Here is a 27489-nt window from a genome sequence, read left to right on the forward strand (position 1 = left end):
TTCCCCACAGTGTGTTCAATAGTTTCGGAGCCTTTAGCGTACAAACAAACAATTATGTTTCCTCTTTAAAAAGTTGTCAAATAGTTGTGAGTCTCTCCAGTCTCTGTGCCGTGTCGGATTGCCGCTCCATCGGGTTATGAGAGTGAAGGAATAGCGAGTGCACCTAAGTCTGCGCAAATGCTTCTGCACTATTATATGCCCTGCGCAGTTGGCTAATCACCTTAATATGAGAACAGCCGCCGATAATCGACTAGGAGGACATCATCATCACCATATATGGTTGAGCATGGTCGCGGTGTCATCCTCAGCCTAGACATTTTGTAGTCCAGATGACCTATGATGGTCTACAGTCTACTACGCTAATGTATTATAAAGCTGAAGAATTTGTTTGTTTGATTATTTGAATGCGATAACGGCGAAAAGATCGATTTGTACATTTGTTTATGTGTTGGATAGCCCATTTATCGTGGAAGGCCTCTTATCATATATTGTTTTTATTTAAAGATAAAGATAAATCTTTATCCAAAAGAAATAAATCTACATTATTGTTATCTTTATCTTTTAGATAGAAAGAATATTTTTAAAACATATGATTATAAAACAGATGTATTGTTACATAAGGTGTTAAAAATTACATATTATCACTTAAATAATTAAAATATCACTCAAATAATGAAACAAAACTGTTTAGGTGCCAAACTATTTCTTTGTAGAAAATATTCATCTGTTTGTTGCGATTTTAGACGAAAACTGCAGAGTTGATTTGGTTAAGATGTGACCTGAACCTTGGAAGACATAAAATAGTTTCTATACTGAGTGTGAGAGATAGTTCTTTCAAGAATCATCCTATGAAGACTGAAGGGTGCTGATGTACCTAAATCAAAGTAATGTAGAGTAAAGGGATGTTCAAAAGTATAAAATAACAATGCATTCAGTTTCCACATTGTTTTGAGATTACCTTACCAGGTGAACTGAGATTTTTTCTGACAAATGAATCAGATTTTCTAGCAATTGAATAATCACTCTTATTATAGTGTATTAAGATACGGTGTAATATTTGTATTTCATGTCAATATGAACGTTATTCAGTAAGTACTAGCACTTATAAAATGCTCTCGTCATGTCATAGTAGATAGTCATGTAATGAGGAAGGCGGTATCCTTAAGTATTGTCGTTCGAGAGACAATTTAAACTATTGTCGAATGTTCCCACGTGAAGCCTCTATTTGGTACTTAATTTGTGGTATTTTGTTGAGCCGTTTAGCATCTTAGTATACTAAATATTGAATTATGTCAAGTATTAATGAATAAAAAAATCGTGGTGGCCTAGTGGGTAAAGAACCAGCCTGTCAAGTATGAGTGTGTGGAATTGTGGATTCGATTCTAGATCAGACAAGTATTTTCTTAGTATATCTTGGACACCAATGACTGTGATTCGGAGGGCACGGTAACTGTTAACTTATAAAACATCTTTAGCACTCATTACGGGTAGTCTGAAGCCAGTAAGTCTGTCAACCAGTCTTACCAAGTAGTATTGAGTTGCCTGGGTAATCGGGCCAAATAGGCAGGCGTTCCTTGTAAAGCACTGGTTCTCAGCTGCGGTTAGACTGGAAGCCGACCCTAACATAGTTGGGAAAAGGCTCGGGATATGATGATGAATATCATTTTCTTTCTTTATTTTGTACAGAATGGGTCTTCTGATCTTTCTCCCACAGTGACACCTCTCACGCACATGAATTAAGTACAAAGAAACACTGAATGTTATGGCAAAGTCACGCGACATCGCCCATCACAAGCTTTATTTATATATCTGATTGATTTTCTACACTTTTCAACCGACTGCGACAGTGTCCGAAAGGTGGGTTATGTTTTTAGTAATATCTAGAGGTAATAGGGTTAATGCTTTTAAAAATAATTAATAAATGACTTTACCAAAGAGTCTTATGGAAATGACAAGGGAGATCGACTAAGAAGAGTAAGTAAAATTAGAAAAAGAATCAAGTTATACCAAAGTTTATTAGATTAATGAAATAAATAATTATGTCTAGTCTGTGGTAACAAGTTAATAATATATTGACATATTTCCAACAGTTTCTTTTCTCTAAAATGGTTGTAAATGAATTAATAAACCTACTACTGCACCTTAAAATTAGTAACTTTGTATAAGAACTTATATTACATAAAATAGATTTACTTCGTTTTCATAAACATGATATAAAACAAATCAAGTCGAATATAGTGAGACCATATTTTATTACCTATATCGACCATGTTATCATGTAGCTATATTCTGGCATATAAATAAATTTCATTTCATTACTACTGAAAATTTTCACGGCGTCTTCAAAAGCCGTTCCTTCCAATTTTCTCGTTCCACAAACTTCAGCTTGATTCCACCAATGGGCTGCGTGACGATAGCTCCTGGCTCGAAGACCAGTTCTCTCTTCATGCCTGGAGCAAGTTCCACTCGATACTTCTTCAGCAAGGTTATCAGACCTGCCGCCATTTGCATGCGGGCGAATCTCATTCCTGGGGACAAATAATAATAATAATTTATTTGCAGTTACTTTAAAGTTGTCTCAAAAGGGCTTGAGTGTGTTGGCTTTGGCCCCACGTTCGGTTCCAAGAATTCGGGACTCTATAGTCCTTGTTAAAAGGCATATACAACACAATAATCACAAGACAGTACACAGCAACATTAAATAATAACAAAATACACGGTTCTTATCTGGTAGTAAAAAACCTTTATCAGTTTTATTTCACAAGTGAAGACAAACAAGTCTAGGACGGTCAGATTAATCTTTTAGAAATATTTGTTTACAAAAAAAATAGTATGAGTGTAACGTGAATAAAACTTATCATGAATTACTTTGTTTTATATGGTTAAAAGCATCTAGAATAAAACTCCAAACTTACCTATACAAATTCTAGGACCTTCACCAAACGGCATGTAGGTGTATGGTTTAATATTCTGCTTGTTCTCAGCTAAAAACCTCTCAGGTCGGAACTGCTCAGGGTCCGGGAAGTGCTCTGGGTGATGATGCAAGTGGTACACTGGCAGATGCACCCTCAGACCTTTCTCTACTTCCAGACCAGAAGGGAACGTGTAGTCTTCTGCCACCTCACGAGTCAGTAGCCCTAGTACTGGGTACAGACGCAGAGCCTCATCTACGCAAGCTTCGAGATATGGAGTCCCCGCGACGCACTCATACTTCAACGTGTTGTCATGGCGACGCAGGTACTCGTCCACTTCTGCCAAAGCTTTTTCTTGAGCTTCAGGATTCTTCGCCAACTCATACAGAGCGTAACTCAATGTGGTCGACGAAGTTTCGAATCCTGCAGCAAAAAATAGCACACACTGGGCCACTAACATTTCTTCGTCTACCTCGAGAACCACCTTTTTATCTGCATCAGATTTCATGTTCAACAAACTGTCTCCAGTCATAGTTTTGTTAGTCGACAATTTCAATACGAGATCCACAAAGTCATTTCTATTTGTCGGCTTATATTCTCGTCCTTTGAATATTCCACTCATCAAATTATTGAAGAAATTATCGATTTCTCTTGGAAATGCTCTGAATCCTAGTCCGTAGAATACAGATGGCCAAATAGCCCGAGCAACATTCTTGAAAGCTCTGAACCCCTGAATATCAAAGATAAGGTCAGCAATTTTCCTAAAAATATTGTTTTCTGTCTTCTCCATCACGTTTGTGTCAACTCCAAACGCACAGGATCCAATGCAGTCCATAGTGAAGCCAGCCATAAGGGCCCTCACTTCAATTTCATCACATTTTTGTGTTTCCTTGTCAAGAACTTTCTCAAACACTCGAGAGCACTTCTCAATTAAATGGAACATGTTCTTCATCTTCGCGGAAGAGAACAGCGGAGTCAGATTCTGACGCAGCACCTTCCACCTGTCTCCGTAAGTGAAGAAAAGGTTCTGCGTAAACATTTCTTTATGCGAGTAGTTAGAAACTTCACGGCCGCTGAAGAAGTAGAAATCCTTTGTCATCACGATTTTGATGAGTTCAGGATCTTGGACGATCAGAGCTGGTTCCGTGCCATAATAGGCTCCAATAAATGGTTCGTTGGGGAATTTCTTACATATTTTTTGTGCTACCTGCCCTTGGTAAGTTTTCTGTAATATGTATTCGCCAAAATTACCCAGAATGGGGACTGGTTTCAAATGCGGTATTTTCTTTTTTTCCCAATGTTCATACTTTCTCTTTGATGTGATATATATCGCGAAAAAGACTAAAGGTATAACGAGCGACAGCAGTAGAGTAATCATTTTGAACGTTTAGTCGAATCTGAAGATGCTCGGGCTATTTATACATTTTTCTGGAGATAATAAGCCCAATAGGGTGACAGTACGTTTATAATGTTTTTGGATATTCTCTATATTTTTTGACATACTGAAATATTTTTAAACATATTCTTTATTTTCAACATATAATAAAAATCATAATTGCAAAATCAGTACTCAAAAGCGGCAGTTGCGTAAATAATATGAAAATAATAAGTGATATTATATGTGCCTTGAAAACGATTTAACAAGCAGCCGTAAGTCGCTCAGCTGTGATGACTATGGAATGTTGGGGTTGGTGAAAGGCATCAAAGCTATACTCTATTTGAATAAACACTAAACTAAAGGTCTTATTAATAAAAAGTCTTGATAGAACTTTTTAAAATCAAATAACCTACTGCCTAAAATAATTGCAATTGATTGAGATTATTTTGGCATTTATTGTATTTACATTGATTTTTCACAAGTATATGAAATATTTTTTTTATTTAATTGCGTTCATCAAAATTTTGTAGCAAATAAATAAATACCTTTCAATAAATTAAAAAGATGGAAATAGCCAACGGATGGTCACCGTACAAATAATTTGGTGCAGCGATAAAAAAAAAACAAGTCAGTGTTTTTAATTCGATATATACCTACTTCATATAATAGTAAAAATGGTACAGAGATAAATACTTACTTAATCATTTATTATTACGATTGACATTGTACAAGATGAATTAACAAATAAAAAGAATTACTATCTGCGTTTTGGGAGGTCCTTTACTCCCACCGTTTTAATATAGAGGTAGGGCCTATGCTAGGGAATAGTGTAGCTTTCCAACAGTGAAAGAATTTTTCAAATCGGTTCAGTAAGGGTTTACAGGGCCAGATACAAACAAACAAACATTTTTTTTATCTTATTTTTCTTAGTGTAGACAAGATGAAACCTAATGAATAGAGTTGCGATAGATAAAAACATAGACAAGCTTTAGTTAATTTCTTTCGAGTCTTTTTTCTGCCATTGTAGTATATTAACAATCATGTGATAGAGAACAAAAAAAAATCAATTCTGTCCGTTATCAGAGGTTAGTTTGACATTAATGTCGATGATTATTTATGACAGTTTACTGTTCTTCCTTACTCGTTCTTCCAAAGACTTCATGGAAACTTCCTCCTGTACATAGCCAAAATATAGCCTTTTTACAATGAGTATTCTACACTCACACACACACACACACACATCTGTATAATATATATGTAAACCAAGCAGACTTGGAGCTCTTTCTTTCTAGTTATCTTGCGTAACGTTCTTTCTTCTATCCATATTATATGACTAGTTTATGTATAGTGTACTAATTATTTACTTTCTATAGGTTACACACCATCACACCAGTTTCATCCGGTTAGGCTGGAAGCCGATCCCAACATACATAGTTGGGAAAAAGGCTCGGAGGATGAGGATGATGACACACCAAACAACAGCACAAAACATCTAATATTTTTCAAACTGACTTAACATCACATTTATGAAAAAAGGAGAACCAATAAAAACTTGGATAAAACAGAACAATGATGATGATTATGATTCAAGATGACTTCAGCAATCTTTGCTCCCAATTCTCTCTCTCCACAAACTTAAGCCTGATTCCACCAATAGGCTGTGTGACTACAGATGTTGGCTGGAGGACCACTTCTCTCTTCATCCCTGGAGCCAGTTCCACTCGATACTTCTTCAGTAAGGTGATCAGACCCGCCGCCATTTGCATTCTTGCGAATCTTATACCTGAGGGGAAAAGACCATAGTTCCTTATTCTTATCTATGCTTCAGTTATTGTCATTGAACATCTTTGCCAGTGGGTACAGGTAGTCAGAAGCCAGTAAGTCTGACAACTAGTGTAACATAGGGATATTGGGTTGCCCGGGTAACTGGGTTGAGAAGGTCAGACAGGCAGTCGCTCCTTGTAAAACACTGGAACTCAACTGTATCTGGTAAGGCTGGAAGCAATCCCGACACAGTTGGGAAAAGGCTAGGCAGATGATGTTTCTCCAGTTATTTGCACATTTTTGGCAGCAAAATAGTCCCTATTTACTGGCGATAGTGTATAAAATTAGTCAAGATCAAGATTTACATAGTACTGGAGTTTGATAATTTCATCTAAGTTCTAGACAATGTGACAAACATTAGAAATTACAGCGCTATTTTACGATTAATAAGTTCTAACATTATAACACTTACCAATACAAACTCTTGGACCATCACCAAAAGGGAAGTACGTGTACTGTCTTATATTCTGTTTATTTTCAGGAAGGAATCGTTCTGGCTGAAATTTCTCCGGATCCGGAAAGTACTCCGGACTACGTTGCAAGTGGTACGCTGGGAGATGTATTCGAAGACCTTTCTCAACCTTCAGCCCTGAAGGGAAAGTATAGTCATCCATCACTTCACGAGTCGGTATTGCTAGCACTGGGTACAGCCGAAGAGCTTCATTTGTACAGGCTTCAAGATACGGAGTCTCCGCGACGCATTCATACTTCAACATGTTGTCATTACGACGCAGGTAGTCGTCCACTTCTGCTAAAGCCTTTTCTTGAGCTTCAGGATTCTTGGCCAACTCATACAAGGTATAATTTAATGTGGTGGCTGAGGTTTCATATCCTGCAGCGAAAAACAAAAAGCACTGTGCTATTAAAAGTTCATCATCCACGTCGAGCGTCACTTTCACCGCTGAATCGCTCTTCACGTTATTAAAACTGTCGCCTACCATTGTTTTGTTGTTTTTCAGTTTTAACACGAGATCAACAAAGTCATTTCTGTTTGTCGGCGTGTAATGACGTGCGCTAAAAATACCGGTCATTAAGTTTGTGAAAAAGTTTTTGACTTCTGCGGGTTGTGTGTTAAATCCCAATCCGAAGAATATGGCTGGCCAAATAGACCGAAAAACTAACTTTAACGCTCTGAGTTTGTTGGATTCGAAGATGACATCACCAACATTTTTGAAGGGATTATTCTCTTTCTTCTCCATCACGTTCGTGTCAACACCAAAGACACAGGAGCCAATGCAGTCCATAGTATAGGCAGCCATGAGAGCCCTCACTTCAATCTCATCTCCTTTTTGTGTTTCCTTGTCAAGAATTTTCTCAAACACAAGAGAGCACTTCTCAATCAAATAGAACATGTTCTTCATCTTCGCGGAAGAGAACAGCGGAGTCAGATTCTGACGCAGCACCTTCCATTGGTCTCCGTGTGTAGCGAAGAGGTTACGTGAGAACAATTCTCTATGGGAGTAATCAGAAACTTCACGGCCATTGAAGAAGTAGAAATCCTTTGTCATCACGAGCTTGATGAGTTCGGGATCCAGGACGATCAGCGTTGGTTCTGTGCCATAATAGGCACCGATTAATGGTTCGTTGGGGAATTTCTGGCATATTTCTTTGACAACTTCTCCAATAAACTTCTTCTGTAGAATGTATTCGGAGAAATTCCCGAAGATAGGAACCGGTTTTATATACGGCACTTTCTTTTTCTCCCAATATTGAAATTTTCGCGTGGTTAGGAGATAGAAGGCGTAGAAAATCAAAGGTAACACGATTGATAGTAAGACTATCATGATTGGATGTTTGTTTTGATGTAACGATGCTAATCGTGCGTTGGAGTATTTATAGCTTTGAAGATAAAGAGTGCAGGCCAGAGTGTTTATGTAACAATGTAGTTGATAAGCGGCGAGTCCCGATAATGACTGCACAAATATTGCCACTTAGGAGTTGATTGAGTTACTAAGAATTGGTTATTTACTTCTGAAGGGATTTTATTAGTTTACGTGTTAGGTTTGGAATGAAAAACAACCTCAGAAGACTGCAACATACTTTAAAATGTCGGGTATTTTTTTGCGGAAGCTTTAAGATATGTGTGTTTATCACTATTTGAGCCAAGTACAAAAACGATATGAAGTCCAGTTTTTTTAGAACTACTTACTATGTATGATGTTTTTGAACTTGGACCTTTATTAAATGTCATTTAAATGGATCATGCTGAGTACCAGTGTTTTAAAATGCCTATCTGACCTCCTCAATCCAGCTAACGTTTTATCCAGCTTTCGTTCCGGCTTTGACTTAGCCATAAGCTGTTCATCAGAAATGTCCACAAAATTACAACACACGTTCAGGAATGTCTCAAAATGTACTTCGAGTGCATGCACTACAATGCAAGAATGTATTATGATTATGCACATTTCTTAAGTAGTGGGTATGTAATTGTCAACAAATGAATAATCTTATTATAACTGTTATTGTGCAAAGCAACATTACTAACAATTTCTGTAAAGTGGTAGTCTGACGTCAGACCATGAGAACTAATTTCTTCGATCACTATTTACGTAGCCTTTTCAAAAATGTAATTAACTAGCTGTTTTCACGTTCCATGGGAAGTACTGCCTGTACCGGGATAAAATATAAAAAGTGTTACTCGGAGATAGTCTAGCTTCCTAACAACTGTGTTGCTTGGAAGTTTGTTCTTCACCACTTCTTCTTCCCAGCCATAACAACTCGGAAGTGTTGAAAGCGGGGCTTTGGGGCTGCTGTCCTTTTGTAAACTTGACGTGAAAAAGTGCTAAAAACTAGCCTAGTTTCAATAAACTTTTTTGCCTTTGAACAGTAAAATATTTTTTCAGTAGTTTTGGAGCACAGCGGGTCATCATTATCATCATCTCAGCCGGCGGACGTCCACTGCTGAACATAGGCCTCCCCCTTAGATCTCCACAGATACCTGTTGGAGGCGACCTGCATCCAGCGTCTTCCGGCGACCTTTATAACCTCGTCTATCCTCGTTGGTGGACGTCCTACGCTGCGCTTGCTAGTCCGTGGTCTCCACTCCAGCACTTCTCGACCCCATCGGCTATCTGCTCTGCGAGCAATATGGTATAAACAAACAAAATATTATTCATTTTTATACATAAGTAGTATTTAAGTAAATTACTATACCTACTATAAAGGATCACTAAATAAGTAGATGTGCAAACTAAGGCCGCTGCCTCGAATTTTGCGGGCAGCGGGGCGGCAGCGGCGGCGGCGCGGGCGGTCACCGTTTTGAATGGAGCTCACCGCTCGTTGCCCGCTCCCGTGCCGCTGTATTCGAGAGCCGGTCCATTTGATTATACGCGTAAGATCCTGCCGCTCCCGCGCCGCCGCCGCTGCCGCCCCGCTGCCCGCAAAATTCGAGGCAGCGGCCTAACAGCTAACAGTGACTGTTTACATTCTTAGTCAGAAACCGGTCCCGTGACAATATTTGTTTTTTTTTTATGTTTATAAATATCTCACATTAAAATAAGGTTATGATAACAAGTTAACAAATCGTTGTTTATCTTAATTTACGCCTATACATGATGATGTGCAGTTTTCATTGATCTCTCGAAAATATTTTCTTAATTGCCTTATCAATGATGAATAAGCAATTATTATTATTACATAGTTACTTAATTTGTTTAATGTTACGTTTTATATCATTAATGAGCGTATAATTAACCTAATAACAGCAGGTTTACATTTGAGTATTTTCTTCTACGAAAAACTGTTTAAGCTGGCTGTCATGGTACGGGCAGAAATGAGGATCATGATTGTGGTGACTTTTAGCCGCGTTATATTTAAAAACTGAGAATTTTAGTAAAAATACTAAAATCAGCAATCTTAAAGAAAATGTCCTCTTTTTCCTGTATATGTGCCAGAAGAAATTGCTAAGTACTTGTCGAACGCGAGTTCTGATAAAGAGAGCTTGATACTAGACTAGGAGTGTTAATATTAAAGGTTTCAATTTTTTTCTGAACACTAAAAAAAATTATAGCCATTCATATTTAATAGTACCTCTATGTACAAAAACGAATGTTTGGTTGCAAAGTAGGAAATTGCAGAACATTTATAACCATCTTGGTTATTTCTATAATACCCCTAGTAACTATGTGCCCTGTGATAGGTGCCCTGAAGAAAGTTATCGATTGACTACTTTTTGTGTAGCGGGATATGAACCAATATAGAAAAAGAAATAAACACTTAATTATGTACAATTTTCATTTATTATCAAAAAACAAATTTTATCACAATAATATCACAATGATTAAAGATAACAATATATCACGCATAGCAGTCATGACCAGATTGAAAAACTCATAACACGTTCCTTATTCTACTCCCAAAGAACCCACTCCTATTGGTCCTCATTAAAATCTTCTGACTTTCACTGTCGTTGGAGTGAAAAGTAATGTCAGACTCTTACTGACGAACAGTCGTTCCTACTATTTTTTATTTAATAATGTCGGGACACCTATACCTATCTCTCTAAGCAAAACGACAGATAAATAAAATAATGGGGACGATTGTAAAACTAACCCTTTATACTTCTGGAGCCCTTTGAGGCTTTGGGAAGCGGTTACTATTTTGAAAAAAACCTTAAACCAGCCCTAAGGGATCATACATAGCTCATGTCGATAGACGATATCAATTCACACAAAATCTATAAACACTAATTCTTAATTATACCTTCTCTTCTACGAATCTGGCCAAAGTAAGCAATTAGCAAAAGACCGATAAACATTGTCTGATGTAACTTTAAAAGGTTATTACAAACACTGAAAACATTTGATATCACTAGATAAGTCCTTCCGCTAGATTACCTACGTCTAGAGATAAAAGTATAATTGTAACCAGCCAAACAAGATTATATAACTCAACGTCCAGTTCTAAATATGCCTTTACAGGGTCTTCAAGAGTCTTCCCTCCCAACCTTCTCTCTCAATCATCTTCAGTTTGATTCCTCCCACAACTTGCGACACAAAAGAATTTGGTTCGAACTCAATCTTTGACGACATCCCTGGAGCCAGTTCCAGGCGGTATTTCTTCAGCAACGTTATTATTCCAGCGGCCATTTGCATTTTCGCGAATCTCATTCCTGGGAACAAAGTTTAGTTGATTATTTTTAAAATATTTCAAACAACGCGTATTTTTTTTCAAAGTTAGAGATTTGTGCAAACGGAGAATTAATTAATTTCTTTAATTCTATTTATACCATATTTTAAAACTTCATGTTAAATGTTAAGTAAAAAATTATTAAAATAGTAAAATAAAAGTAATCCACTTTAGTTAACTGGTAAATTGTAATACATTATTTAATAATCAGAAGTAATGAAACATGCTAAGTATTCGGGGCTTGAGCAACGACTCTGATATTGTGTGCTTATTAAGTAACTAGCTTAGCTAACTAAGTATCCACAACGTGTTAAGTAAAAGTGTGCAAAACTTACCTATACAAATTCTGGGGCCGTCACCGAAGGGCATGTACGTGTACGGTTTTATATTATCCTTGTTCTCAGCCAAGAACCGCTCCGGCCGATACTCCTCCGGATCCGGGAAGTACTCCGGGTTATGATGCAAGTGATACAATGGCAAGAATATGCGCAGACCTTTCTCCACCTTCAATCCAGTAGGGAAAGTGTAATCCTCTACCACTTCGCGAGTTAACATACTTAGAACTGGATATATACGAAGGGTTTCGTCAATGCAGGCTTCAATAAATGGCATCTCCGAAAGGCACTCGTACTTCAGCTCATTGTTGTGTCGCCGCAGATAATCGTCCACCTCGGCTATAGCTCTCTTCTGAGCTTCAGGATTTTTCGCCAACTCATACAAAGTGAAACTCAAAGTAGTTGCTGAAGTTTCATATCCAGCAGCGAAAAATATAAAGCACTGTGCCACTAAGAGGTCATCATCGACTTCTAAACTCACTTTCTTCTGTGAATCAGATTTCATGTTAGTCAGACTGTCCCCTGTCATAGTTTTATTTTGTTTGAACTTTATTACGAAATCGACAAAGTCATTCCGAGATGTGGGCGTATAGTTGCGTCCCTTAAAAACTCCAGTCATTAAATTGGAGAAGAATGCATCAACTTCTGGTGGAAGACTTCTGAATCCCAACGCGTAAAACAGTGCAGGATAGATACCTCTCAGAACAAATTTAAATCCTTGGAACCAGCTCATTGTGAAAATACTGTTACCGACTGCTGTAAACGGATTATTTTCCGTCTCGTTCATGGTTTTTGTTTCAACGCCAAATGCACAGGTTCCTATGCAGTCCATCGTGTATCTCGCTATAAGAGCCCTCATTTCGACATCGTCGCTTTTGGCTTCCTTGTCAAGAAAATCTTCAAACACGTGAGAACACTTTTCGATCAAATGAAACATGTTCTTCATCTTCGCGGAGGTAAACACAGGAGTCAGGTTCTGACGTAACACCTTCCATTTGTTTCCGGAAGTGGAGAAGAGGTTCTGAGTAAACCTTTCCTTGTCGACATATTCAGATACCTCACGGCCACTGAAGAAGTAGAAGTCCTTAGTGATGACGAGCTTGATGAGTTCAGGGTCTTGAATGAGTAGGGCGGGTTCTGTGCCAAAGTAAGCACCCACGTATGGTGCTTTGGGGAACTTTTCACATATTTCTTGTAATGTGTAGCCAAGAAATTGCCTCTGCAGAATAAATTTCCCAAAATTTCCCAGGAGAGGAACCGGGGGTAAATGTGGTACTTTCCTTTTCTCCCAGTATTGGAACTTTTTCTTGGACACGAGGTAGATTGTGAAGATTATCACAAAAACTGCCGTTAGTAGCAAAGAAGTGATCATGGTGAAGCTTCGTTGTAACTGTATGTCGCAGGTGCCGTGTTTGGCTTTATATAGTTTTGTCGAAGCTTTAATGATAATGATTTCGGTGGTATGTCCGTTGGCGTGGCCATGCGTTCTAATACCTACGGACTTATCTTGTTATTGAAATGTGGTATATTTTTGTATTCTTTAGTAAATATAATGTTATTATTTATAATAATAAGTATTTTAATTGTTTTTGATGTTTGATGAGAGAAAGAAAACCTAAGCCACCGAGCGATTATTGAAACTAATTAAAAAAAAAATTATATCCTTTAAATAAAAATACATTTACGGATTTTAGCTTTCGTCGGGATTGAATTATATTAATATAACCGCGTTAAAATACGTAAATGTAGTTTTATTTAAACGTCTAATATTCGCGTAAGAAATCAATAATTGTAATGAGAAGAAATGTTTGTATTATTTCTTATACATTATTAGTGTCATCTATACTAATATTATAAAGAGGAAAACTTTGTTTGTTTGGTTGTAATGGATAAACTAAAAAACTACTGACCTGAACCCATTTTAAATATTCTTTCACCATTAGAAAGCTATATTATCTGCGAGTAACATAGGCTATATTTTATCCCGTTGCGGGCAGAAGCTCCCACGGGACGCGGGTGAAACCGCGAGAAAACGGCTAGTTTATTATACACGTACATACTACGTTGTTAGTAGTTTATACATTAATACTTAAATGAAAGTGATTTTTTTTATTAGTATAGAATATTATAGTTAATAGAATATGATAAAGAAAAAACTTGTGTAGCTAAAACTAGTTGTTTTTACACGCTTTTTATTAGCTTCACCTGTATGTTTGTATGTTTGTAGGTTTGTATGTTTGTATGTTTGTTTGTAACCGACTTCTTTGGGCGCGATTTTGACCCACTTTAAACAGCCAGATTTCGTTCAAACTTTGTAGATTTATTGAGGACCGATGACAATACACTAATTTGATAAAATTATTCCATTTTAACCGACTTCCCAAAAAGGAGGAGGTTACACATACACATCGATTACTCCGAGGTTTATAGACCGATTTACGTGATTCTTTTTTTGTTCGACTTGGAATAGCTGCCAGTTGGTCCCATATTCATCAGGTCAGGATCTGATGATGGAAACCCTGAGAAATCGAGGGCAACCTTCAAAACTTGTAGGCATACATAGGGTAAAAACTTGACACTTAGGTGTACGCCTAAAAGCACTATTTAACTGTGAAGATTTGGAGCTGACCTGATGATGGAGACCAGAGAGGGTCGAGGGAACTCGACAACTGAATATGTAAACTACCTCGTGTTTGGGCTTAAATTATTTGTATTGACAAGACCTTTGCAACAGTGAAGGTTTGGAGCTGACCTGATGATGGAGACCAGAGAAAATGGAGGGAACTCGACAACTGAATATGTAAACTACCTCGTGTTTGGGCTTAAATTATTCGTATTGACAAGACCTATGCAACAGTGAAGGTTTGGAGCTGACCTGATGATGGAGACCAGAGAAAGTCAAGGGAACTCGACAACTGAATATGTAAAATACCTCGTTTGGACTTATATTCTTTGTATTGATGAGAACTTCCCACTTGTATGGATAGTGACAACTATTCGTATCACTGAAAAGCTTTAAATAAATAACCTTTTTACAAAAAAAATTAACCGAGTTCCCAAAACACTAAAAAGCAAAAAAAAAACTAATTTTAGGTGCATCGGCCTAGAAGTCGGTGGCAAAATTAACTTAGTAACATCCATTAGACACCGACTTCTAGGCTTTTCAATTTGCAAAATATGATCTTTGTTAATTTATATAATTTTCATCTGTAGTCGATAAGGTAAGAAAATTAATTAAAATTTTCTAGAATTTTTCTCTACAGTCGATAAGGCAGGACTCGATGTTAATTTTTATTTCCAATAATTATCTTTAGCCGTTTTCTCTAATATTGACAAATTTGTGTATACTAAAGAGAATTTTAATTCTACAAAACAAATAATAGTTTGAAAACAAACTAAAAGTAGAAAATAAATAATAGTTTAAAAACTAAAAACACGCTTTTATAGAAAAACGAACTAAAAATAGGAAATAAATTTAAATGAATTTAAATTAAGAAAACAGTGTTAAAAATTTCAATGAATATAAATTAATAATAGTGTGAATACAAAAAAAAATATTTAAAAAAAGCGTGGGGTGCTTTTTAAGATATTATCGAAATGAAAATCACTGTACTCATATCTGTCAATAAAATATTTATAACTATTGACACCATGCACCCCACGCTTTTTTTAAATATTTTTTTTTGTATTCACTCTATTATTAATTTATATTCATTGAAATTTTTAACACTGTTTTCTTAATTTAAATTCATTTAAATTTATTTCCTATTTTTTAGTTCGTTTTTCTATAAAAAGCGTGTTTTTTAGTTTTTTTAAACTATTATTTTTTGTTGGAATGTCCACAGATTTACATGAATTGTTGTCGCGCGATGATTGGCGTTTTTCGAGCGCGTGTTCTCGATGTCAAACAAACGCAGACTATGATAAGATTATGTAGGTATATAACAAAATGATTGTCATTTAAGGAAAACAAGTAGGTATTATTATTGTTTTGTCTTAGATACAATCAAGATAAATAATGGAATTCACTATCAGTAAAGTATCCATAGTAACAGATTTTTCAATTCATCATCATCATCAGCCTATCGCAGTCCACTGCTGGACATAGACCTCTCCAAGTGCACGCCACTTGGCGATTTTTCAATTACGAAAAGAAATTGCTGTTGCCCTTCTGTTTGTGAGTAATAGAGATTTTTATTTTTGCTGTTGCATGTGTGAAGACAGACTTCTTAGTTTCTGTAAGGGAGTGTCAGACCCTTACTGACTCAAGCTATCTTCCTTTTGGAGTCACTCAAGTTCCAGAGTTCTAGAGTAATTTTAATCCACGTAAATATTTAATTTTCGTAGCTGTTTTTTGATGGTAAAACATTAGCGTGCATTAGATAAACTCCCCGCTATGGGTGCAGCGTAAGGGAGTGTCAGACTCTTACTGACTAAAGGGCTTACACTTGACTGAATTCAGTCGTCTAAATGATTCAGTCACAAAATTCAGACAAATGTAGTTGCATTAAGGAAGGTAGGTTTCATTAAATCATTTAAAAACCTAATTAGACGACTGAATTCAGTCAAGTGTAATAAGCCCTTAAACCCTACCATGTTCCTTATGGAGCCCCGGTAACTTTTTCGAGTAATTCCGCAGCCCCTTAACTATGTAATACAATCATATTGATTACCACATACCAATTTAAATAAAATTGTATAAAGATTAGAAGGCAAGTAATGGTTGAATCTTTTTTTTCTGTTGTGTTAATAGATCTGGTTTGCAACTAGCCTGGTAACTGTTATCGGCTTTGTGATGATTTGCTCTTTCAATGAAATTTTCCGTTTTACACTATTCTATTTGTAAAGACCACATGCAAATCCGTCCAGTAAATTTTAATTGCGCATTCTTGCCACTCGTAGCGGACCAAGTTTTATTTTTATTATAAATAGCTTCTAATATGTATCAATTTGTATGTGAGGGTGTATTTCATTTAGCTACTATTTTCTCATAGAAGGTCGACTGTAGGCAATGTCGACATGGTTTATATCCGTTATAATAAAATATAGGATATTCAGGAATACTGCGCACGGAGAACAGCCAGTTTGAACCAGATTAATGTCCGTATTTGTTGCATGGTTTACCGGTTTCTGTGAGAATTTTCAGAACTATTGTGACCCTGGATCATGGGCTTTACTTCGTGTCGGGGCTGCAGGATTGTTCGAAAGAGTTACCGCGGCCGTCGTACACAAAAGGCTCCAGAAGGAACATGGTGGGTTGCAGCCAGTAAGAGTCTGACACTCCCTCACGCTGCACACACAGCGTGTCATTTTATGATTACCCACCAAAATTAGGGCTTTACTCAGTAGAAGTCTGACTTTCAATATATCTACAACATAGCATACAGCTATAGGTACATAGATAGATATGCAAATATTCCTAGTGTTATGTTTATATTACATCATCAAGCTAAGCTTTGAATAATTTAACAAAAACCGTCAACAGATAGGTAGGTACTTGTGTACTCAAATAGCCTTGATTTTATTTGTACATGGATTTATACGGAAGGTGCTAATACCGGTTTGTTCGTACGTACCTTATGATACAAAAACTATTGTTAAGTGCAGGTTTGAACAGTGTTGGGTACCTTAATATGTGATTATTATTTAACATTGTGCTCCCGTAGTTTCACCCTCGTCTCTGAAATTTCAGTACCCAGGCGAAAAATGGCCTGTGTTGCACGGAAATAGTCTTCCCAACAGTGAAAGAGTGTTTCAAACTGGTTGAGTAGTTTTGGATCGGTTCAGTGTCATTAGGGTACAAATAGACAAACCAAAAAATGTGTAAACCCTAAATCCATGACAGTATTTCAACTGTACTCATTATTATATCCTTTAATAGTATAATTGTAATAATTTAAGGAGAACATTATGTTACAATTTAGTTTGAGATGTCCACAAACCATAGTGAGTATAAACGACTTTACGGTTCGACCATCGCTAATCGTTTTGAAATACTTTTACTTGACACGGAATTTGCAATCACTGAATCATTCCGCGTCAGCAAAAAAAAAACAAAATGGCGACATAGTTCTTGTCAAGACAATGGCTTGAAGAAAATAAGTAGGGTAAGAATTGCTTTATAATGCTTTATTTAAAAATAATACAAAACAAAATAGCATCTAAATCTCTCTCTTCATGACATCGAAAGAAAAGAAAATAAACTACTGACTACTTTATTTATACTAGGAAATAAAATCTTGTGACTATGTTCACTGATTTTGCTAACAATATTGTTATTTTTTCAAACATCACTGGCAATTATCTCTTTATAAAATACAAACACAAGCAAAAGCAAAGACATTCTTCATTTGATCACGAGTCTACATCAGTCAGTTAAGAAATCTGTGACGATGTCATAAGAAGATAGTCTTAGAGTTTCTTTAACAATCTTTCTTCCCATCCTTCCCTTTCGATCATTTTCAGCTTGATTCCTCCAATGACCTGCGTAACCATCGACTTGGGCTGGAATTCCACCTTCGTCTTCATCCCAGGAGCCAGTTCCAAACGGTACTTCTTCAGTAAGGTTATTATTCCCGCTGTCATTTGCATTTTGGCGAACCTCATGCCTGGGGGCAAAATTGTGATGGTTAGTTTTAAAGCAAAGTTTTTCTAAAGGCAAAATAAAGACATATATCACACTCAAAGTAAATTGACCACAAGTTGAATCTTTACGCTAGTATGAGATATTTTCGATAAAAACTTACCGATACAGAGCCTTGGGCCGTCACCGAAGGGCATGTAAGTGTACGGCCTGATGTTGTGCTTGTTCTCAGGCAGGAACCGCTCCGGCCGATACTCCTCCGGATCCGGGAAGTACTCCGGGTTATGATGCAAGTGATACAGTGGCAGTAATATACGGAGACCTTTCTCTACCTTCAATCCAGAAGGGAAAGTATAATCTTCTGCCACTTCACGAGCTAGCACACTCAGAACTGGATATTTACGAAGGGTCTCGTCAAAGCACGCTTCTACAAATGGCATCTCCGAAAGGCACTCGTACTTCAGCTCATTGTTATGTCGCCGCAAATAATCGTCCACCTCGGCTATAGCTCTCTTCTGAGCTTCAGGATTTTTCGCCAACTCATACAAAGTGAAACTCAAAGTAGTGGCTGATGTTTCATATCCAGCAGCGAAAAATATAAAACACTGTGCCACTAAGAGATCATCATCGACTTCTAAACTCACTTTCTTCTGTGAATTAGATTTCAAATTTTCTAGACTGTCCCCTGTGATTGTTTTATCGTGTTTCCATTTCAGTACGAAATCTACGAAGTCATTCCGAGATGTGGGCGTATAGTTGCGCCCCTTAAAGACTCCAGTCATTAAGTTGCTGAAGAATGCTTCGACCATTGGTGGAAGTGTTGTATATCTCAGGGCATAGAAAATTGAGGGATAGATGCTTCTCAGTGTGAACTTGAATGATTGGAACCAGTCTAATATAAAAATACTGTTGCCAACTGCTGTAAACGGATTATTCTCCGTCTTGTCCATTGTACTAGTGTCAACTCCAAATGCACAGGTTCCGATGCAGTCCATCGTGTATCTCGCTATAAGAGCCCTCATTTCGATCTCGTTGCTTTTGGCTTCCTTGTCAAGAAAATCTTCGAACACGTGAGAACACTTTTCGATCAAATGAAACATGTTCTTCATCTTCGCGGAGGTAAACACAGGAGTCAGGTTCTGACGTAACACCTTCCATTGATTTCCAGAAGTGGCGAAGAGGTTCTGTGTTAACTTTTCCCGGTTACTGAACTCCGCTACTTCACGGTTACTGAAGAAGTAGAAGTCCTTGGTGATGACGAGCTTGATGAGTTCAGGGTCTTTAACGATCAGAGCCGGTTCTGTGGCGTAGTAAGCACCTATGTACGGTGCGTTCGGGAATTTGTCACATATTTCCCTTACAATATCTCCGAGAAATTCCCTCTGCAGAATATAATTCCCAAAATTTCCCAGAAGAGGAACCGGAGGTGGGTGTGGCACTTTCTTTTTCTCCCAATATTGAAACTTTTTCTTTGATAAGAGGTAAATTGCGGATATAATCGAAAATACCGCGAACAACAGAAGTAAAGTGATCATGATTCACAACTTGTAGTTACTGCATAACGTGGGAGGTGTGACCGTGTTTATATACTTCGAAAGATAAATTCATGTATTACGTAGCGTGCTGTGTCCATGCTTTCGGAGTTATTTAGGATATGTAATTGTAAAATTATCGTCACGATAAAGGAACACATTTAATTATTTACTACTTAGTTTAGATTTTTACGTGTCATTAAAAAGGTGTTTTTTTCATGCTCGTAATTCACTGAGCATTGAGCCAATGTCAATCTTTATTGGGCTTGGTTGGCATGGTTTTACAAACCTAATTGTAGGTAAATACCACGGAGGACAAAATGTAAATACCATCAATATGAATAGGTATTTGATGATACCATTTCAAACATGGGTCAAAAAACAAATCTTTATATGGATAAAGATTTGTATTTTACTACCGTACAAGATTGACGCTGTCCTAACAGTCTTCGGTCACACAGATTACTTGAATGTCCACAAAATTGTGGTCACTGTTTTTACGTGTAGGTATGTACGTATTTTTGACAAGTATGACTGACCGTGATAAGATATTATTATTTATGCTATAAAAAGAATCTGATATCACAAAGTTATTACGTCGTTGGCAAATCCACAATCAGTATTGCTGGAATTTTCAAAAACTTTGACCTTGGTTGCATTGTCTGGGTCAATATTTTAAAGGATGGCCAATATTTAAATGATTCTATGGCATTTTGTATGCAAATGAGGTAGAGGATCGTGTCTCAGGAAGATGTTGGCTTAATGGACACAGAAGAAGAAGATGACCAAAGAAATGATGGGTAGATTTTGTGAAAGTCGATGTGGCTGGAAATACTATTGCTTGTGGGATGATGTCGGATATAGGGTACTAGCCGTTTTCCCGCGGTTTCACCCGCGTCCCGTGGGAGCTACTGCCCGCACCGGGATAAAATATAGCCTATGTTACTTGCAGATAATATAGCTTTCTAATGGTGAAAGAATATTTAAAATCAGTCCAGTAGTTTTTGAGTTTATCCATTACAACCAAACAAACAATCAAACAAAGTTTTCCTCTTTACAATATTAGTAGATATGACTGACCACAAATAATAAAAAGGCATTTGAAGAATGATGAATAATGATGATGATGATCAATTTTGCAAGGAATTTAGAAGCATGGTAACCCAACAAGATAACATGCTAAGCTTGATACTACAAATAGCATTTTTACATCATTGTTGATAAAAAGGATATTTTTAGCTACTTAGTATCTGACTGATAATTTAATATCTCATCCGTTATGATTTGGCTAAATTAGGTTCAAAAATGATATGAATCAAATCGATAAGTCTTGTTCCTAGCTGATGAAATTCAATGAAATGCTTTTAAATTGAGGACTTTTATTACATCAGCTACCAACAGTTATGTTCTTAATTGTTTTTGTTGCTGACGAGATTTAACGAGGGTGGATTGGAAATAAACGCAAAATAGTAAAAGTTTTAAGTGGACTGTATTTGGAGGAGGATGGCTGGTTATCGCCAAGAAGAGAACGAGCGATGTGTAGGCAATTAAGGATATGCACGCGTACCTGGCTCTCCAACGTTGGGCTTCACAAGATGGCGGCAGGCGGCGGTCTTCCCGATCACAACACAATAGTCACGTTCACACCCGCGGGCGGATTTTCACAGTAGTTCGCTATCCTACAGTAGGACATGCGACACGGGAGAAGCACGAGTACTTCTTCTCGGCGATGCGTTTATTTCCAGGCGGTTACAGCAATATAGAGCCACGGAGCGCGAGCGCGTGTCACTCTCACTCGCCAGGCGTGCGGAACAGAACCGGAGCGGGAAACGTCGCTCGTTTGAATTTAGTCAAACGCAGTACTATTATATTATTTGGATGCGTGGACGTAGTCCGTGAGATGATATATAGATGGCGCTACCATTTCCCCCGGCCTTAAAGGGTTGCCTTTAAGAGAAATATAACCTAGCTATGTAAGGTGTACTACCGCATAACCTATACACAGTCTAAAAGAGCGTTATAAAATTTTAAATTAATATGCGTTCGCGGAAGCGGAAAACTATTATAAATTAAACTAAGTACCTAAACCTAAGAGAGAGATCCAACTTCAAGCTAGATCTCACTGAGTCGGCAGCGGACAGAGACGTACAACAGGGCGCACGTAGCTACCCTTCGCGGTTTTCACCGTGACGACACGAGTTGTGCCGTCCTTTGAGGTATGTAACTTTTCAATAATACCAAGTGGCCATGAAAGCGGCGCGGAATTTTCATTTATAATAATGACCAACGTACCCTCCTGTATAGGGGATGCAGGACTATTCCATTTAGATCTAGCCTGAAGTTGGTGAAGGTATTCTGAGCGCCAGCGCCGCCAAAACGACTGCACGAGTTTATCAAGAAGAGTATGTCTCTGAAGCAAGCTAGAAGAGTCTGCTTCAGGCGCGGGAAGTGACGACAATGGCACAGTATTTAAGAAATGCGCAGGAGTTAACGCGGACGGTTCAGCAGGATCACTACTCAAGGCTGTGAGCGGGCGCGAGTTAACTAGTGCCTCGATTTGAGCAAGAATAGTTAAAAGCTCTTCATAAGAAAGGATTTGTTGACCTATAACTCTGAAGAGATGCGTTTTAATTACTTTGACCATGCTTTCCCAACATCCACCGAAATGTGGTGATGCAGGCGGAATAAACTTCCAATCAATGCGATTAATAGAAAGTTCCTGCTGAAGGCGTGAACTATACTCTTTATTAAGAAATTTATAGAGATCGCGTAGATAAGAACTAGCACCCACGAAACAAGTGCCGTTATCCGTGTATAAACACTGTATAGGACCACGTCGCGAAAGAAATCGTTTTAGAGCAGCGAGAAATGAAACTGTGCTTAAATCCGTCGCAACCTCAATGTGCGTAGCGCGCGTTGTTAGGCATGTGAAAATACATAGCCAAGCTTTACGGCTTTTCACCCCTCGACCACGAACTGGTGTATACTGCAACGGTCCTGCGTAATCACAACCGGTGTGTGTAAACGCTTTATTTACCTGATTGACACGTTGAGTAGGAAGATCAGCCATTGGAGGAAAGACGGGACGCGGACGGTATTTAAAACATGTGTTACATTTATGAATTATGTGGCGTATTATTCGCCGTGCAGCAAGTATCCAGTAATTTTGCCTAAGTAAGGACATTAGCAACTCTGGACCTGCGTGGAGATGTTTCTTGTGATAGAAATCAACAAGAAGGTTAACTACGTGATCATGACGCGGCAAGATGCAAGGATGCTTATAGTTGTAAGGTACGTCCGAATTTGACAAACGACCGCCAACACGTAAGATGCCGTGCTCATCGAGAAACGGCTTGAGCTTAAGAACAGCGGGAGAACAAGGTATGTTATTTCTCAAATTATGCACATCTTTGCTAAAATGAACAGCCTGTAAGGCTCGCAATAATGTATACTCTGCGACTTCAAGATCAGAGCTTGAAACACAAGTTCCACGAGGCAATTTCTTAATAAACTTACAGACATAAACGACGACACGTAGTAACTTAGACCACGATGACATGCGTAGTGCGAGTGCATAAATAGGAGATACCGGAACCTCAATAGTCACGGGATGAGATACAGACTTCCGTTCAGGTATGTCTTCGATCTCTGCATTATGTGAGGGCTGTATAGGCCACTCTGATGGGTCACGGGAAATCCAAGAAGGCCCATGATACCACAAAGGATGATGCGGAAGATTAGCTGGAGTAACACCACGAGACAGGCAATCAGCGGGATTCTCAATACCCGCAACGTGATGGAAACAAGCAGCAGGAATAAGTTCTATTATTTTAGTAACGCGATTGGCGACAAAGGTCTGCCAGCGGTGAGGAGAAGAATTAATCCAAGCGAGCACTATTTTGGAGTCCGTAAATGCGTATACTTTATTGATGGAGTATCGGGACGCAATTGTGTCTTGAACCTTGCGAAGCAATCGAGACAGCAACAGAGCCGCACACAGCTCCAGTCTCGCAACTGAAATGGTTTTGACCGGCGAGACTTTAGACTTGGCACAAACTAGCTGCACAGAGTAGTTAGATCCAATGCGGACTTGCAAATATATGACTCCGCCATAAGCACGTTCACTGGCATCAGCGAAACCTATTAAGTTAATAGAACATCCATCGACTAAACCTAGATGGCGCGGCACAGTTATTTGATTGAGTGCAGAAAGCTCAACACAAAACTGTTTCCAAGCAGCGACGATATGATCCGGAGGAGTGTCATCCCACTCGCACTTTGCTAACCAAAGGTCTTTAATTAAGAGCTTGGCGTACAAAATTGTGGGAGCCACAAACCCCATTATGTCCCATAAGCGAGCCACTGTGGATAGCATAATGCGTTTGGTACACTTACCATCTGGTGATGAAATGTCAAAGCGAAAGTTATCACAATGTCTGTCCCAGCGTAAGCCAAGAACCTTGTGAGGTATGGACTTCTCGAACTCAATGTCCGGAGAAGCCTTATGCGAATCAGGTATGTGCGCGAGAACCTCTTTGGAATTGCTAGTCCATTTGACTAAATCAAATTGGCCTCGTTTGAAAAGCTGAATTAGCTCTTCACAAAGCGAAACTGCTTGCGGGGCGGAGGGGACACTATAGACTATGTCATCCATATAAAGAGCGGAAGCAGCAGCAGCTGCAGCAGCGGGAAAATTATCACCTTCATCAGCAATCAACTGGCGGACAACTCGTAATGCATGATAAGGACTGGACTTGAGTCCAAAACAAACGCGATTAAACTGATACACAGATAAAGGTTCACTATTATCAAAACGATATAAAATTCGTTGAAACTTACGGTCAGATTCACAAACGCTAATATTAAGAAACATTTGACGGCAATCAGCTGACAAAGCAATTTTGAAAAGTCGAAACTTTATTAAAATGTTAAATAAATCACCCTGTAGATCAGGACCGGCATGCAAAATATCATTGATCGACTGACCCGATGTAGTTCGGCAACTAGCATCTAAAACCACACGAAGTTTGGTGGAGGTCTTATCTTCGCGAATCACGCCGTGATGCGGAATATAATACGCGGGAAGAGAATTATTACCCTCGTCGATTACAACCGGGCTTAAAAAACCTTTATTTATGTAATCACGCATGACGTCATTATAAGCGCCGCGTAATTTAAGCGACGCGTCGAGTTTGCGTTCTAAACAGTAAAAACGCCTAAGCGCAGCGGCATACGAGTCGCCTAAAGAATATGGGTCGCCACAAAACGGCAACGCCACAACATATCTACCACTGTCGTCGCGAACAGTGGTAGCGCGGAAATGTTCTTCACACTCGAGATCCTTACGGCTCAGCGAGGGCGGTGCGGAGACCTCTTCAAGCTCCCAAAATAGCTTGAGAAGAGAATTAATATTATTTTCTTGAAGAACAGAACAACAAGACGTAGTGTAATTTGTATTATGCAGCGTAGGTACGGCACCCATAACTACATATCCAAACACCGTCTCAATAGCGGGAGGTATATTATATTGCTTACTACGTACAATATTAGGTAGTAGTAAGTGCGGAAAAACTGAAGCCCCGATCAAGACGTCGATATTACCCGGCTGAGCAAAGTGAGCATCAGCGAGCGGCAACGACTCGAGGTGCGCGAGTAAAGACACGTCCACGTGAGCGTTCGGCAGCGTGTCCGTAATACGTTCCACGATAAGCGAGGAAACGGTGAAATTAACATCTTTATTGAAACGCGAATGTATTTTAATATCTACTGAACCCTTACACGATTTTTCTGAACCACCAATCCCTTTAACTACTAAGTTAGTATTTTTAAAGTTATTAAATAATCCAAGACGTTTAAAACAGTCAGAAGTAATAAAACTACTTTGCGATGCACTATCAAGTAAACAGCGAACCACGCGCGGCGTGTTGTTAACATCATAAATAATAACTTGCGCGGTCGCTAACAATATCGTTGTGGACGCGGTACATTGACGCTCGGCTTCGCGAGTATGATAAGTGCGCGCGCACTGCCTGCGAGCGGGCGCAATGGACGTCGTACACAAAGAAATCTCGGACTGAGACGCGGAGGGAGTGGGCGCAGTGGTACGTGCGGCCTGTGCCTGCGCCGGCGGTAAAGAAGACGAAACAGCTGGACTACGATTTATGTTTACGTTAAGGTCACCGGGGTCACTCAATAGCGGAGACTTTTTCTCAAAATGCAATAACGTATGGTGGTGTTGATTGCATGAACGACATTTAGTTTTACTGGAACAATCGCTTGTTTTATGTTTTATACTCAAGCAATTGACACAACATTTATTTTCTTTAACACAATTAAACCGAGCGGTTGGAGTTAAATTATTAAAAGAGGGACATTTAAATAGGTGATCGTGTACAATGTTATCGCACAGACACTTGTGTGAGTTATAGGTAGATTCCGAACGAGTTACGTAAGATTGCGGGTTAGGTACCGATTTATTGTTATTGTTGTTTCGCGATTTATCAAACTTTTGTTTATTTATGTTATTACTAGACGAGCTAGATGAACTAGGCTGCGTATTTACGAATATCCGACACTGATCTTTGATGAACGAAAGAAAACTATCGAGAGTAGGTATTTTATTATGACGTTCGGTCATTTCGAACGCACGAATAGTTTCCGTGTCAAACTTTTTTAATGCGAGTTGCAATAACATAAAGTCGGCTAGATTTTCTAATTTTAGGTTTTTAAGGGAATTAACTGCGGTAACAAAGTTATCTATAAACAGTTGGAAATTCGAAACTGACGCGGTACCGGACAATTTAAGATTTAAAGCTTGATCAAAGTAAGTAGACGCGAGTACACGAGTATCCTGATATCTATCAAGGAGTGACTGGAATATGACCTGATAATTCTCAGCACTTGGTGTGACACCTGCGAATGTAGACTGCGCTTTCGGCGACAGCTTACCTATTAAATAGTACAATCTGTCAGCATCCGTCAGCGAGGCGTTATCGTGCACTGTAGACTTGAAACTTGCATAAAATAATGGCCAGTTTCGTATATCGCCATCGAATGACACGAGTTCAATACTGGGCAGTTTCGGTGCTCGGACAGCCGGACCGGCAGCGCTGGGCTTGGCGGACTGTCTACCTTCAAACTGCGATTGTATACGTTTTATGATACAATAAAGATCTTCGAATGAGGTGTACGCCTTATAATTTGGTTTAGAATTAGGATTGATAGAAAGTAATTGTGCGTTATAAGCGTCTAATAATTTATGAAAGTCGGTTCGAATATCGTCTACTGTCATACAATAACTAAGAAATGATTCTTTGTTTACTTCGGAAACATGGGCGGTTTTTGAACGCTCGTAAATATCTTGTATACGCTCAAACAAAATATTACGTTTAGCTTCTAAGATTGTCAACTCTGTCTCGGCAGAAGTACACAATGTCTTTGTTTCCGGCATTTTTATTTAATGTATGTAGGTATAAGTAAATAACCTATAATGAAGCGGTAGTTGTTCCTAACAAGGCAACGACTTTAAAGGCGGTGGAACTAAAAGGCGCTTGAAATATGGAATTTACAAAACGACTATGATAGTTCGAATAGGTAGTTATAATTTTAAGTCAGTAGGTAGCTACGTAAGAGTATATTACCTACCGGGGTGCGGGAAATAACCACGTAATGGGTATATTTATGAACTAGGAGTGCAGCTAGGTGCTACAACTGCCTAGGTAGGCACTTCTAAAAGATACCTACGCGAAAAGTCGAGAATACGGATATAGGTATCCGGGTCGACTGGACCAAAAAATGG

At 38.5% G+C, this 27489-nt stretch overlaps 3 protein-coding genes across 3 annotated transcripts; all 3 read right to left on the minus strand.

Moving 5' to 3' along the window:
* Positions 1–1996: 1996 nt before the first annotated feature.
* Positions 1997–7951, minus strand: LOC110371687 (uncharacterized). Its single transcript, XM_064040586.1, has 4 exons — positions 6527–7951; positions 5880–6073; positions 2916–4299; positions 1997–2528 (listed from the first exon to the last, which is right to left on the minus strand). Exons 1-4 carry the CDS (start codon positions 7896–7898, stop codon positions 2332–2334), a joined length of 3147 nt encoding a protein of 1048 aa, XP_063896656.1. The 5' UTR covers positions 7899–7951; the 3' UTR covers positions 1997–2331.
* Positions 7952–10333: 2382 nt separating this feature from the next.
* LOC110371743 (cytochrome P450 6B5) lies at positions 10334–12984 on the minus strand. The gene is made up of 2 exons (XM_021328113.3): positions 11577–12984; positions 10334–11224 (listed from the first exon to the last, which is right to left on the minus strand). The coding sequence occupies exons 1-2, from the start codon at positions 12946–12948 to the stop codon at positions 11028–11030; spliced, it is 1569 nt and encodes a 522-aa protein (XP_021183788.3). The 5' UTR covers positions 12949–12984; the 3' UTR covers positions 10334–11027.
* Positions 12985–17689: 4705 nt separating this feature from the next.
* Positions 17690–19739, minus strand: LOC110371744 (cytochrome P450 6B5). The gene is made up of 2 exons (XM_021328114.3): positions 18323–19739; positions 17690–18184 (listed from the first exon to the last, which is right to left on the minus strand). The coding sequence occupies exons 1-2, from the start codon at positions 19692–19694 to the stop codon at positions 17988–17990; spliced, it is 1569 nt and encodes a 522-aa protein (XP_021183789.3). The 5' UTR covers positions 19695–19739; the 3' UTR covers positions 17690–17987.
* Positions 19740–27489: the final 7750 nt, after the last annotated feature.

This window comes from Helicoverpa armigera, chromosome 22 (genome assembly GCF_030705265.1).
Source record: "Helicoverpa armigera isolate CAAS_96S chromosome 22, ASM3070526v1, whole genome shotgun sequence".
Classification (NCBI taxonomy): Eukaryota; Metazoa; Arthropoda; class Insecta; order Lepidoptera; family Noctuidae; genus Helicoverpa; species Helicoverpa armigera.